The 16,176-nt window shown below is 40.3% G+C and overlaps 1 protein-coding gene across 1 annotated transcript in view; it reads left to right on the top strand.

The window, feature by feature from the left end:
- Positions 1-15,795, top strand: part of LOC141110101 (alcohol dehydrogenase 1-like) — a 114,382-nt gene extending 98,587 nt beyond the window's left edge. The window contains exons 7-9 of the mRNA XM_073601322.1: positions 1,752-1,887; positions 8,578-8,716; positions 15,467-15,795. Coding sequence (XP_073457423.1) covers positions 1,752-1,887; positions 8,578-8,716; positions 15,467-15,491 — 300 coding nt within the window. The 3' untranslated portion in view covers positions 15,492-15,795. The remainder of the gene's footprint in view (positions 1-1,751; positions 1,888-8,577; positions 8,717-15,466) is intronic.
- Positions 15,796-16,176: the final 381 nt, after the last annotated feature.

Below are 16,176 nucleotides of genomic sequence, written 5' to 3'. Positions count from 1 at the left end.
CCCTCCACCAGTCAGGGCTTTATGGCAGAGTGGCCCAACGGAAGCCTCTCCTCAGTGCAAGACACATAAAAGTCTGCATTGAGTTTGATAAAAAAAACACCTGAAGGACTCCAAGATGGTGAGAAATAAGATTCTTTGGTCTGATGAGACCAAGATAGAACTTTTTGGCCTTAATTCTAAGCACGTGTATGTGTGAAGAAAACCAGGCACTGCTCATCACCTGTCCAATACAGTCCCAACAGTGAAACATGGTGGTGGCAGCATCATGCTGTGGGGGTGTTTTTCAGCTGCAGGGACATAATGGTTGCAATCTAGGGAAAGATGAATGCGGCCAAGTACAGGGATATCCTGGACGAAAACCTTCTCCAGAGTGCTCAGGACCTCAGACTAGGCTGAAGGTTTACCTTCTAACAAGACAATGACCCTAAGCACACAGCTAAAATAACGAACGAGTGGCTTCACAACAACTCCATGACTGTTCTTGAATGGCCCAGCCAGAGCTCTGACTTAAACCCAATTGAGCATCTCTGGAGAGACCTAAAAATGGCTGTCCACCAACGTTTACCATCCAACCTGACAGAACTGGAGAGGATCTGCAAGGAGGAATGGCAGAGGATCCCCAAATCTAGGTGTGAAAAACTTGTTGCATCTTTCCCAAAAAGACTAATGGCTGTATTAGATCAAAAGGGTGCTTTTACTAAATACTGAGCAAACGGTCTGAATACTTAGGACCATGTGATATTTCAGTTTTTCTTTTTTAATAAATCTGCAAAAATGTCAACAATTCTGTGTTTTTCTGTCAATATGGGGTGCTGTGTGTACATTAATGAGGAAAAAAATGAACTTAAATGATTTTAGCAAATGGCTGCAATATAACAAAGAGTGAAAAATTTAAGGGGGTCTGAATACTTTCCGTCCCCACTGTATTGTCAATATTAAAACCCCTATTAGCACCATTTTAAGGATTCCTGCACAACAATTCCCAATCCTGCTGGATGGGCTATTATTCCTGGCTGTTGGTGGCAGCAGTAACATCTCAGGATACCACTTCTGGTATATAGCACAAGAATATCCAACCTTGCTGTTACTCATTATCCAAATTGCAATATACAGTATAAAGATTACTATGAAAAAAGAAAAACCTTGCATGTTTTAAACTAAAAATAACAACAATAAAACTCTGGCGCCAGGGGTCTGGGACATTTCCCTGGGCTCAATCTGTAGTGTCCTGTGGGAAACCAAGGAGCAGCTGTGTGGATTGACCACACCAGGAGTGGTGTGGAGAAAAGCAATAGTACTCAATGGTTGGATAACCGCTAGCGAGGACCGGCAGGTGGAAGTGCAGGTGGAAGTGCCAGAGCGTGATGTCATACGCTCGGGTTCAAAGCGATGGCTTGGTGCACAGGGGGGAGGTTGAAGCACAAGCCAAGGAGAGGAGGTGAGGTGTAGGCTGTTGTCATGACTAATGCTTTTTACCACACTGATATCAGAGACTTTTTTCCATTGAGGAGTTCCCATTTAGCGCTTTTAGTTGTGGCTGTTTTCTGAGTACTGTTTTAAACTCATGTTGTTTTAACTTCCACTTTGAACTCACTTAGTTCACATGGCATGCTGTGTGCTGAGTGAATCCCCATGTTAAATTTGGAGACAGTGAAGGAAAAATGTGCTTTTTAAAACTTCACAAGAGACACGGCGATATTTTATTTCACCTGAATATCATCATTCTTTTTGTTTTTTTCTTATTGAATTAGAAAGCAGCGCTGGAGTGTACTCATCCAGGATATGGGACCAGTGTGATAATAGGCTTAGCTGCCTATGGTGAAATGATCACCTTTAATCCACTCCTACTTCTCACAGGACGCACATGGAAAGGCTCTCTAATTGGAGGTACAGCTTAGCATAAAATGCTGATTTCATATTCTGTTTTCTTCAAAGAAACCAAGCAACATAGGAAAACAGGAGCTGCAATTATGGACAGTGTTTAAAGGATGGTAGAGAGTGATAGATGTCCTGGGAGCCACACATGAAGTCAAAGCCTGCTGCGTGATAGTGAATGGAAGTCTAAGCCTTGACCTCTGCCAGGCCATGCCCCCAAAACATTTCATTCTGTCCACCAGAGCTTACTCATTGGGAAATTCCTCATTTGTAAGCTCTGGTGGGCGGAGTGAAATGTGTGGGGGCGTGGCCTGTTAGGGGTCCTGGCTGAGACTGCCATTCACTATCACACAGCTGGCTTTGACTTGAAGTGTGGCTCCCGGGACACCTATCACTCTCTCCCACTAGAGAGGTGAGCATAGGTGAGCTCCCTTCCCGGCCAGCGCTCACAGCAGTGGGCACAGGACTTCATTCCCATACAGCCTGAGTGGCTCACACACATATCTTGGTTCGCTGTGTTTAAAGTAGACATGTGCAATTTGTTTCATTCCGAATTCATTTTTTAATGAATTTTGACAAATTCGTCAATTCCGAAATTTCCGAATTTTCAAAGTTCCGAATTTTCAATGTTCCGAATTTTCGAAAATTCTAAATTTCGGAAATTCTAAATTTCGGAAATTCTAAATTTCGGAAATTCTAAATTTCAGAAAATCGAAATTCTGAAATTGAAAATTCGGAAATTCTAAATTTGGAAATTCTGAAATTGAAAATTCGGAAATTCTAAATTTCAGAAATTGAAAAATTCAGAAATTACGGAATTGACGATTAAAAAATGAAATTAAAAAATGAAATTAAAAAATGAATTTGGAACTAAACAAATTGCACATGTCTACTTTAAACACTGCGAACCAGTAAACGAATGGAACATAACGATCTAATAATAATAAATAATAATAATAAAACCTTTTTAATTTTATTATTTATTATTAATTTGCTCCATTCCATTTGTTTAGATGCAGCATTCGTTATTTCGGATAATTCGTAACTTCAGATAAATGTGTATTTGTTACATTCACAAACAGTCAAATTTGAAAGGAAATTCCAATACCTATAATATAATAGTTAGTTATTATTAGTTAGTTATTATTTCAAATTTTACAGATTCTCTTTTTTTCAGATTTTCAAATTTTCGGATTTTTGAATTTCTGAATTTTCGGAATTCGAAAATTCGGAAATTCGGAATTTGAAAATTCGGAATTCAAAGATTTGGAAATTCGGAAAATCGAAATGTGGAAATTCAAAAATTTGGAAATTTGAAAGTCCGAATTTTCGTATTTCCGAATTCCGAATTTTCGAATTTCCGAAAAGAGCAAAAAAACGAATTAAATGAAAATGAACACATTTTTTGTCAGTGCACATGTCTAGTTTAAAGGATGTTATCTATATTCTTTCATTATTACTTGTTAATTCACTGGCCTGAAACATGCATGTGTATTTGGGCATCGCAACACCCGATATGCACATGGTTGTTCGAAGACAGCGACACGCTAAATAGTGATTAGGTTCAGGATGACAGTCCCTAGAGCAGTGTTGGTGAACCTTGGCACCCCAGATGTTTTGGAACTACATTTCCCATGATGCTCAACTACACTGCAGAGTGCATGAGCATCATGAGAAATGTAGTTCCAAAACATCTGGGGTGCCAAGGTTCGCCATCACTGCCCCGGAGCCTGTAAAAATCATAAATGTCATTTCCTATATTTCTATCCTACTAAGTTTCCTTTCAGTTTTGCACTATAAAAAGTACCCTGATAAGCCTAACACATATTTGAGAATAGTTTCTTTTGAAAGATTTACAGTGAGGCTACCATTTATAATCTTCTTCTAAAAATGCTAGTCACCTGTATATCTCTGGCCTCAGTACTTCCACAGTCACTGGCCCAGAGCAAACATGCAACTAGCTATATCAATTAGATCTTATTACCTGTTCTGTGTTTGAAACTTAGAACACATAAAATACTTTGGTTTATATAGCAGCCAGGTAAATTTCATTTTAAAAAGAAGAATTTAGTAATTGCAGTCTACATATAACCAAATACGGAGCAACAGTAACTTTAACAACCCACATGCTTACCTACTCTCCCTAACCCTACTGAATCTACACTAAACCCATTCCCCACCCCCAACTACCTACTTACAACTGTGGTCTGTTTCAAAGTTTGTAGCCTCCAGAGCAAAAATCCGCTTCAGTGTTGGCTATTACTGTGTAGTGGGCCTTCACAGGCTGGAGAAGCATGGAGTTTAGTCTTATAAAGTCAGAGCACACTACACAGCCGCAGCTAGCCGGGGTTGTAAGCATCTAAGCTGGCCACAGCTGTGCTACTAAGGTAAGTAAGCTGGGATAAAGGGGATTGTGTAAATTAGTTCAGGAGGACAAGGGATGGTGAGTTAGCATTAAAGTGTATACAAATCCAAAACGTGTAGATATTCAAGGGTTAGAAACCCTGTCAGATTTTTATTGCTGTCTGTGTCCCCTCAGGGCAAAATCACCTTTACTGTTGGTCCTAGTGACCATTGTCTCCGATACACAAAGTGAATAGAAATGGGAAATCTTCAAATGGAGAAATATGGTCTGGGGACATATGTCTAAGGGGGGAACTCTCTCATTAGAGAGATTTTTTTCTCTTACTTTGTGTAGTTTCTGCTTTGACTTCTGAGACAGAAAGTGAAGGTAAATCTCCTTGACAGACACAGACAGCGAAAAAAAAAAAGTAATCTGACAGGGGTGTCTTAACTATTCCCTGCGCTATCAAAAACTATTTAAAAGTAATTTGGCTTTATATACAGCTTAATTTTCTTACAGGTGCACCTTTTCTCCAAGTAAAATGTTTCCTAAAACTTTAATTTGTGTCCTTTCCTGGAGCAAATTAATCCATTTGTGCAACAGGACAGGGGAAGTTTGTATTGACATGCATGAGGCATGGTGAGGCATGCCAAGCTCCTTGTGATATAAAATACTGAAGCACTGCTATGTGTGTTAAGTGAACAGTGTTACATCCAAATAGAACAGCTGCACCATTAGAATGATCTTTAAGCATAAATAAGTTATTACAGTAATTGAAAAATGGTAATAAACCAAACACATAACATAAACCAAAAACATAACATAACATATATGCACATAGTCCCATAGATATGTAAATATATAAATTATATAAAGTCCTCTTAATGGGTTAATAGTGACTTCTTAAGTGTTCATACAGTGCTCCTCCAACACTACAAACTTTTCCGTGACAAGTGACGCCGCTTCCACCACTGGGTGCAATGTCCGCTCACCTTAAGAGATGACCCCACTGGGTCAAGTAGTGCCTTTAAGATATAAAATCCTAAATAGTCCCAAAAACAGGGGCGTGCTGCTGTTGAAGGTAGGTATTCAGAGTATCCTTTAGTATGTAGACATCAGCTATTCTCTGAGGTGGCTCAGAGTCAAGAAAGAAAGGAAAGCTTGGACTATATTATAAGTAAAGCGTGGACTAATTGCATGTGACAATATTCCACTCACACAATTTATCGTCTTGTATATTGCATCAAAATTATATAAGGCAAATCAGGGAGATACAAATGTCTCCTCCTCACCAATTCTTCCGGGTAACTGAGACACCGGAAGTGACGTCACCGATTCCTCCTCAGGGAGGAGTCGGTGACGTCACTTCCGGTGTCATTTTCAATTATTTATTTATTTGTGCAAGCTACTTGCAGCTTCTTCTGGGACAAGCAGTTTGGTGGAATGCTCATCATAAAGTGTGTTCCTATATGATGAAAAAAAAAAAAATGACCAAAAATTACCTAGTTACAAAACTCCAGTCTCTCGTACTATAAGGTTTCAGCGCTTAAACAATATGTACCAAAATACAGACTTTTGCAGGGATGTCAAGGGTCTTGAGTATGTATCCCAGCAGCATGCTAAAGATTTAGTACTGCTAAACTTTGCTGCCAGTCTCAAATAACCACATGCATCAGTGTCTGTCATGCAGTATTATCCATCCAGTAGGCTGCATAGATAGTAAAATGGTGTGTGGTTAATGGTGGTGAATCCAAAATCTGAGCACTCCTTTAACACTTTGTATCAAAAACTGAGCTTTTAGTGTATATCCAGAAAACAGAAGGGCTGCAAAACAATGGTGTCACTGGGCTTAAAGCTAAAGTTTCAGGCCATGAGCTTTATTCAATCCACACAAATTTGCTGTCAGGTTGTGCCTTAACCCCCCTCTGATGCATTTTACCCCTGTGGGATTAATTGTGTCTCTACAAATAAGCCCCTAAGCATGAAATGCACCATGGCAGGTGATTCCAAGGAGAGACCCAGCTGCATTTGTGTGGCCTGAATAAAGTTGGTTTTAAGCCTAGTGACATGATCAGTGTTTTCTGGTTATATGGTGCAAGGAGTGAGGATGTGCACATAGGCAGGCACCTGATTCACCTGTGGCCAGAAGGGAGATAAATGTATGAAGTGTGTGTTATTTCTCTTCGATTTGACTAACCAAGAGGTTTTAGTTGCATACATTTGCAAATATACAGTATGTGGAAGCCACACTGCCTTTGCAAAGGACCCTCTTCTCTGTAAAGTGTGGTTCCTGGCTCAAATTTAACAAAGCTTCCATTGTAGGGCATACACAGCAATAAATACATTGAAGGCATGTCTTCAGCTGTACTGTGCTGGGCTGTTGTTAGCCAAAGCCCTACCCTTGTTATGCTGAATGGCAATGCTTGTCTCTGGCATGCATCTGCTGCATTAGTTGAGCGCTATCAATCAGTCCTCATTAGATATGTACTGTATCTCCTTCTGATCAGAGTAGTCAAGCAAAATCGGTCTGGGGGTGGTGGGGGGGTCCACTGTCAATGACACTCACTGGCTCAGCAACCACAGCATGTATCATAACAGAACCAAGAGCGTCATGTGTTGTGAAACAGAATTACATGCAAAAGTTTACCTTTTTTAGGTTTACCTCGACCTGTGGCACTATACAGTTCTTTTGCAATGGTATACCCCTGAGATTCTGTGGATTACGAGGTAGCAGTACACAAACGACACCCCTGCAAGCTCTAAGAAAAGTCTAGCCTGTCAGTACTCAGGCACAATTTCCTGCCCACTTTACCTGCAGTCCAGCTCTTTCCCCAAATACTAATCTATGCCCGAGATTAATTCCCCATTACATGGAGGAATAAGAGATCTTTATAATGGTGCCAACTTTACTTTGATATCACTTAACATACCAGTCATTTTAGATAATGAAGACGCATGCTTAATTGAATAGCTGAAACAGTCTTCAAGGGAAGAGAGGCCTGCACTGAAACCGCATAGCAGAAAGTGTGCCAGCCCTCCTCTCAAGGAGAGATGAGATGAGTTTGCCCTACTCCCCTTTAGGTAACAGTCTCTGCACCCATCTACAGAGGTAAAGTACACTTCAGGTGACTCAAGCTTACATGGTATTCTTTGGTTAGGCTCACAACAGAAGAGAAGTGACCTCAATGCCCTCTACAACACTTCACTAACCACTCATGCTCTATGAAACCCATTTTAAATATCTGCCAAGTGGGAGTGACAGGCACACTGCTCAGCAAGCACAAGAAGAAGCCATTCCTCAAATGAGCTTTACACATATGGCAGAAAAAACATTACCTTTTACTGCTGGTTCACACTGCAGCATTGTCCGAGATCGGATGTGATTTGCACAGCACTGCAGTGCAAATCACATGCAATCTCTGTGCGATGCGATTTCAGCCATACAGATAGTATGGCTATATTTGCATCGCATTCAAACCAAACCCGCACAGGACTCTTTTTTTTTGGTCCGCAACAAAATCGGATCACATGGGTGTTCACACCCATGTGATCCGATTCCTGTCTGAATTTGCAGATCGCACTGCAATATGCAAACTGATTTGGGGGTGACATGTAAGTGGATTCGCAGGGTTCCCGCATTGCAGCAGTGTGAACCGAGCCTTAGTACCAGTGATGAAAGAGCCGTCTTCTACCTAATGGCTTTCCTCATACTTAAACTTAACACAGCAATGAGGAGGCCATACGGAGCCAGAGTTATTGGGTGCCCTCACTCATGGAATGCAATAACAGAATGTGGTTGTATTGCGGGTATAAGCCAGTACCTGTGTACACACGTGCACAGATGTACAACCCTGGATACAGAATGCCTGCGTGCAGAGTTGTATGTGTGTGCCCATGTTTACATAAATACCAACGTATACCCCTGAGTACAGCCTCATGGTGTAATTGCTTTCTATGGGTGACTGTACACAGCAGCTTTGGCTTCCAGGAAATATTTTAGTCAAGTTCTGTACACTTTTGTATGCTGTATGCTCTCCTTGTAGCTGTGTGCATGAGACCCAAGAAGTGTGAAAATTATTTTCTATAGCCAGACTCTGTCTGTACCTCAGTGCATGCACATAACTTCATATGTAAACATAGCACTCTCATCACCAGCTCTGAGTAGACCAGGCAACAAACAAATCATAGAATCATTTCTTGTGAATGGAACTACAGTGTACTTATTATTTCTTGCAGAGACTTGAGTAATGTGGGTGGGGAGGGAGTTGATTATTGTAATTAAAATGCAGTTATCCTGTAATAGAGCATCTTATGCTCTCAAACATATACTAAACAGGACCTTTCCTTTTGTTTTTCAGGTTTGAAGGGTGCAGACTCAATCCCCCAATTAGTTTCTGACTACATGGCAGGCAAAATTAACCCGGATGGTTTAGTGACTCATACTTTGCCTTTTACTGAAATTAATAAAGGGTTTGAATTTTTGAGAACTGGGAAAAGGTAAGTATTAGTAATAATGCACAATGCTCATATATCTCTTATACAGTAAAACCTTGAATTGCGAGCATAATTTATTCCAGAAACATGCGTGTAATCCAAAGCACCTGTATATCAAAGCAAATTTCCCCGTAAAAAATAATGGAAACTCTAATGATTCATTCCACAACCATTAATTCATAAGTCCTTCCATTTATAGTCCATATAAAAAGATTATAGCAATGTGACCAGGTTGTGTAACCATAAAATGACCATCCACAAATGGCAGCCTCCACAAGATTATTAGAAGCAAAATCCAGCAGGAGCTACAGAGTATAAAAGAGAAGAGAGGTGCCTCTAATGCCGCGTACACACGAGCGGACTTTTCAACCGTACTGGTCCGACGGTCTATCCGATGGACTTTTGGCGGACTTCCGAAGGACTTTCCGAACAAACGGACTTGCCTACACACGATGACACCAAAGTCCGACGGATTCGTACGTGATGACGTACGACCGGACTAAAATAAGGAAGTTGATAGCCAGTAGCCAATAGCTGCCCTAGCGTCGGTTTTCGTCCGTCGGACTAGCATGCAGACGAGCGGACTTTTCGACCGGACTCGAGTCCGTCGGAAAGATTTGAAACATGTTCCAAATCTAAAGTCCGTCAGATTTTCGACTGAAAAAGTCCGCTGCAGGTCCGATGAAGCCCACACACGGTTGAATTGCCTGCCAGACTCGGTCCGTCGGACCAGTCCGGTCGAAAAGTCCGCTCGTGTGTAGGCGGCATTAGTGTAGCATTATGTTGCTTAATGTTGTACCTTCATTAAATGTATCCATATTGCTACACTCAGGGGCACCTCTCTTCTCCTTTATACTCAGTTGTGACATGACGCTACTTGTATATCAAGACATCGCTTGTATATAAAGTCAAAATGTATTAAAAAATATTGCTTGTCTTGCAAAACACTCTCAAACCAAGTTACTCTCAAACCAAACTTTTACTGTAGTTAGCTGTTTGAGGTAGCATTATAAAGGGTGTGCTCTTGAACAAAAATAACAGGTAAAACATCTGTAAGATATATTAATCATATATTAAAACAACAATTACAGAATCTTTTAGTAAGGGAACATACTATTATCAGAAAGTAAAACAAAATTGTTTTTTAAAATGTCACCAGATTGATGTCAATTTCTCATGTCATAATGTGAGTCACACTAACTTCCTTGCAGGCAGTGAATTATGCAGCCTAAAAAGCCTTGTGTCTTCAGCCTGTACCAGCGCTCAAACTTAAAGCAATATTAAACCCAATAGCAAACAGTTTTTATATTGCAGCTTAACAATTCTTAGATGTGATTTGTTTTATTTTTTTGTTTTATTTTTTAGGCTTTCTTTCCTTTATTTTCATTTGGTGATCTGGCTAGTACTGCTTATAAAGTATTAGCTGGAGTTCAGCTTCAATTTGTTAGTGTATCTAAATCTGCTAGCCTAGCTAACACTCCTCATCCCCCCCCCCCCCCCCGCCCCCAAGACTATGGTAAGGCCTCGTACACACGATACAAAAATCAGAAGGGAAAATTCATAAGACCAGCTGTCTGGGGATTTTTGGATTGTTAGTACGGTGCTTTCGACAGCCAATTTGACTTTTTCGTCAGACAAAAGCTGGATGTGCAGGCTATAAAATTTTTGTTGGATGTGAACTCAACGTCTGATTTTCAGATGGTCAGTACAGAAATCGTCACACAAAAGTCGAAAGTACAAACACGCATGATTGTACCATGATTGAGTTTGGTCTTGTAACTACCGATCATAATCTAGAATTAACATTCGTGATGCGGCAATTGATGAAATGTCAAAATGCAGCGCACATTCTCATCTTCTTTAACCACTTCAGCCCCGGAGGATTTACCCCCTTCCTGATCAAGCCCTTTTTTTCTCTTGCGCGGCCGTGCAATGTTGTGCCCAAACAAAATTGACGTCCTTTTTTTTCCCACAAATAGAGCTTTCTTTTGTTGGTTCTCGATCACCTCTGTGGTTTTTATTTTTAGCTCTATAAACAAAAAAAGTGACAATTTTGAAAAAAAAGTAATATTTTTTACTTTTTGCTGTAATAAATATCCCCCAAAAATATATAAAAAACAAATTTTTTCCTCAGTTTAGGCCAATATGTATTCTTCTACATACTTTTGGTAAAAAAAAAAAATAAAAAAATCGCAATAAGCGTATATTGATTGGTTTGTGCAAAAGTTTCGCATCTACAAAATAGGGGATAGATTTATGGCATTTTTATTAATATTTTTTTTTATTAGTAATGGAGGCAATCTGCGTTTTTTATCGTGACTGCGACTTTGCAGCGGACAGATTAAACACTTTTGACACTATTTTGGGACCAATGGCATTTGTACAGCGATCAGTGCTATAAAAATGCTAAGAGGAGGCAATCAAGGGGTTAAATGTGTTCCCACAGCATGTTCTAACTGTAGGGGGGATGGGCTCACTAGAACATGACAGAGATCACTGTTCCTGAGCACTGGGAGCAGTAGATCCCTGTCATGTTGCTAGGCAGAACAGGGAAATGCCTTGTTTACATTGGCATCTCCCCGTTCTGCCTCTCCGTGCCATGAGTGGACATCAAGTCTGCGGGACCCGCGGGCACGCCCACTAGCCACAGATAACGCAGGGACGTATGGGTACGTTGTTTTGCGCACCCGTGTCACTTTGCCAACGTATATCGGCGTGAGGCGGTCGGCAAGTGGTTAATGGTATAATAATCAAGCTGCTTTGCTGGTGATACTGATGTAGTTATGCCAAACGTATTTTAAAAGGCATTTGTTTTGTACGATCTGAAAATCGCGAATCAAAGCTCACCAAACTTCTACTAACACAAAATTAGCAGAAGGGGCCCAAATGGTGGCGCTGGAGAAATGAACTTCCTATTTATACTCTCATAGTACGTCACTACGTTCGTATAATTAGTATGCTAGACAAAATCCTGCACATGCGCTTTTGACAAAGATCGGACGCTCGGTCGTACAACAATCAAACCGTGTGTACGAGGCCTAACAGTGCTGCTGTCCAAAATTGCCCCCTGTGCTCATTCATTCAGAGTGGGGGCACTCTAATACAGGAGGTGTGTTACTGGCACAGAAAACAAATGGAAAAAAAGCCTATGAAAAGAAAAACAAATGCACCCAACACATCTAAAGATTGGTAACTTGCAATATATTACATTTTTGATTTTGGGTTTACTACCGCTTTAGTTGGCATTTGGACTTTAGCTGCCACTTTGGCTTCCTTTCACAGTTGAGCGTTTTCCATCTTGATTCCCTATGCTTGCCTATGCTCAACATACAGACCTCCACTCTTTCTAATTGTCCCTGTTAAAAAAATGTTTCAATATCAACAGGAATATGCTATGCTTACACTCTGCTCAGGTGTGAATGCAGGCATATGAAGATGTGATTACTGGTGTGAGGGCTGTAGGCAAGCTCCCTAGACACCCTCCAGACACTATGATCCTGCCTAGGTTACCTTGCAGGGGATACAACCCTGCTTTAGGATGACCTTGCAGTGGATTTATCTTGAAAGTAAATCTGGTTATAACACATTTAGCTTTATTGATGTGGTATAGACATATTTGTGGTGACGTCTGCAGTATGCTTTTCTAACATCCTTTGCTAGATATACAAATCTCTTAATTATTACGTTTACCCTTTCATGACTAAGCCTATTTTTGAAATTTGGTGTTTACAAGTTTTACAAGTTAAAATCCGTATTTTTTGCTAGAAAATTACTTAGAACCCCCAAACATTATATATATATATATATATATATATATATATATATATATATATATATATATATATATATATATATATATTTATATTTATATATATTTATATATTAGCAGAGAATCTAGAGAATAAAATGGCGATTGTTGCAATATTTTATATCACACGGTATTTGTGCAGCGGTGTTTTAAACGCAAATTTTTTGAAAAGGGACACTTTCATGAATTTTAAAAAATCCAAACAGTAAAGTTACCCCAATTTTTTTGTATAATGTGAAAGATGATGTTACGCCGAGTAAATAGATACCAAACATGTCACGCTTTATAATTGCACACACTCGTGGAATGGCGACAAACTATGGTACCTAAGAATTTCCATAGGCGATTAAATTTCAATTTTTTTACGGTTACCAGGTTAGAGTTACAGAGGAGGTCTAGGGCTAGAATTATTGTTCTCGCTCTGACGATCGCGGCGATACCTCACATGTGTGATTTGAACACCGTTTACTTCTGTATGCGTTTTCTTTGCTGCGTGAGCTCACGGGGACGGGGGCACTTTTAAAAAAAAAAAATTTTTTTTTATTTATTTTGATATTTATAAATTGTGTTTAAAAAAAAAAATTTGATGACTTTTATTGCTGTCACAAGGGATGTAAACATCCCTTGTGACAGTAATAGGTGGTGACAGGCACTCTTTATGGAGGGATCGGGGGTCTAAAAGACCCCCGATCCGTCCTTTGCACTTCAAAGTATTCAGATCGCTGAAAACGGCGATTCTGAATACTGTGTATTTTTTAAAAATCGGCGCCATTGGCAGCCAAGTAAACGGGAAGTGACGTCATGACGTTGCTTCCGCGTTTACAATTAGAAGGCTGGAACGAAGCCATCCATGGCTTCGTTCCAGCCCGCCCCCAGCCGCCGGAGGCAGCCGATTGGTCACCGGGCCTCCCGATCGAACAAGAGGCCCCGTAAGAGCAGCGGGAGGCGGCAGGAGAAGGGACATCCCCCTCCCGCTCCTCCGGTATAACAGCCGAGCGGCTTTTAGCCGCATCGGTTGTTATACTCGGATAGCCGATCGCCCGCTCTAAACAATGGTACCGGGATGATGCCTGCAGCTGCGGGCATCATCCCGGTATAACCCCGGAAAGCCGAGTACGCACATCTGCGTACGCTCGCAGGGAAGGGGTTAAAGCCAAACTTTTTTTGTTTTTTTCACATAGAGTGGTGAGAGTTTAAAAGCCCTGTTGATTTTTATCTCTATCTGTGGGGGAATTAACCTCTCTCTTTCCCCTAGTGACCACCATAACTGAGACTGAAATTCAAGGAAAATCCAAAATTTTGAGTTGGCACCAGAACAAGGAGGGAAATTGGGACACTTGTTCTAGTCACAACTTCCTAAGACAGGATTTTAATCACTTTGCAGAGATTTCCTCTTACTTCTCATTGTTTCTACAGGACAGAGGGTAAAGGAAAATCTCCTGAATGGGACACAGATGGCCATAAAAACCTTACTAGGCTTCAACCATCCCCTACTGCATCTAAAGATAAAGAGGAACTTTGCCCTTATCTTAAAAATGAAAATAAAGGAACCTTTAGGATTTATAGTAATGGCCATCGAAAAATACTTAGATAGTTGCAGGCTTTTTATTTTTTGCATACCTAATTTCTCTTTTCCTTCCCCTTCAATTCATGGTGGGCATTTTCACTAAGCTCAGATGAATCCATCTCCCTTTACTTCCTGAAGCTCTGTCTGGAACTCTGAGTCTGGAACATGTTACAGTGCAGATCACCAGAGGGGAAGGCACTGGTGATCTAAGCTTCCCAGGATGCATCTGTGAGGCCCTGGTTACTTCACCAGTGCCTCACTTAACCAGGAAGTGAAAAAACAGAAAATCTTTGTTGAACTTAATAGTGTAATGCCCCGTACACACGACCGAAATTTCCGTCAGAGAAATCTTGGATGGTTTTTCCGACAGAATTCTGCTCAAGCTTGCCTTGCATACACACGGTCACACAAAAGTTCTCTGAACTTTCGACCGTCAAGAACGCGGTGACGTACAACACTACGACGAGACGAGAAAATGAAGTTCAATGCTTCCGAGCATGCGTCGAATTGTTTCCGAGCATGCGTGGCTTTTTGCGTTTCGGAACTGCATACAGACAAACGGAATTTCCGTCAAGAACTTTTTCCGTCTGAAAAATAGAGAACCTGCTCTCAATCTTTTGCTGGCGGAAATTCAGACAGAAAAAGTTGGATGGAGCATACACACGGTCGAAATATCCGACCAAAAGCTCCCATCACACTTTTTTTGATGGAAATTCTGACCGTGTGTATGCAGCATAATGCCCTGTACACACGGTCGGACATTGATCGGACATTCCGACAACAAAATCCATGGATTTTTTCCGACGGATGTTGGCTCAAACTTGTCTTGCATACACACAAAGTTATCGGAAAATCTGATCGTTCTGAACGCGGTGACGTAAAACACGTACGTCGGGACTATAAACGGGGCAGTAGCCAATAGCTTTCGTCTCTTAATTTATTCTGAGCATGCGTGGCACTTTGCGCTTCGGATTTGTGTACACACGATCGGAATTTCCGACAACGGATTTTGTTGTCGGAAAATTTTATAGCAAGCTTTCAAACTTCGTGTGTCGGAAATTCCGATGGAAAATGTGTGATGGAGCCTACGCACGGTCGGAATGTCCGACAACAAGGTCCTATCACACATTTTCCGTCGGAAAATCCGATCGTGTGTACGGGGCATAAGAGTGATTTCATAGAAGCATGTAGATCTGAATGCTACTGTGAATTTTAGTGAAAGGGATGCAAATGTCTACTTTGAAGACAAACTTTAACTTTAGTAACACTTTAATGTAGGGCCAAAAACGATATCTTATTGAAATGTAAAAAAGTATGTTGTCTATGTATTTTTTACTGTGTACCATCCTGACCATCACTGTCTTTGTTTTATTTTAAGCATTCGCACAGTCTTGTGGTTCTAACCGAAGACTTCCGGTGGACTGATGTTATGCCTAATGTAAATTTGCTCTGTTCCCTCTAATGAAAAAGACATTTGAGTGCATTATGACTTATGATTTTTTTAGATGTAAGTTACATGACTGTTTTGATTGGATTTTTGCCACTTGCAGCATTAAAATTCTGCCATCCAGTCACAGTTAAATACAGCAAATTGCAAAGATTACAATTGATTGTGATAGATGATGATTGTCAGAAAAAGATTGTTGTGCAAATTTCTGCTATGCATTCTCACATTTGTAACACTAATAAAATATTTTCCAATTCTTATTAGTGGAGGATTAGTCTTTGTAATGTATAGAGATATACTGGAAATGTACTCATGCGTTGCCCCTATCCAAATGACATAATACAAACACACAAACCTACCACCTCACTGAGATGACTAGACTGTTCAAAACACAATATAAGCAAAACCCAAATTAAAACTAAAACAATGAACTGCTGATGAGACATAATATGTGTTCCCACACTTGTAATAAATAAGAGTAAAAAATGATGCTGCTCTGCTCAGAAGATTCCCCAAATAAATACTATCTCAGTGACTTTGGTGCATGTATCAATCATATATCAAATAAATTAACATAAAAATAATCTTTTCAAAAGCATAACACAAATAAAAGTGACAGTCTTTTAAAGGAGTTGTAAAGG

This window comes from Aquarana catesbeiana, linkage group LG01 (assembly GCF_042186555.1).
Source record: "Aquarana catesbeiana isolate 2022-GZ linkage group LG01, ASM4218655v1, whole genome shotgun sequence".
Lineage (NCBI taxonomy): Eukaryota > Metazoa > Chordata > Amphibia > Anura > Ranidae > Aquarana > Aquarana catesbeiana.
This window is presented reverse-complemented; position numbering and strand designations above follow the sequence as displayed.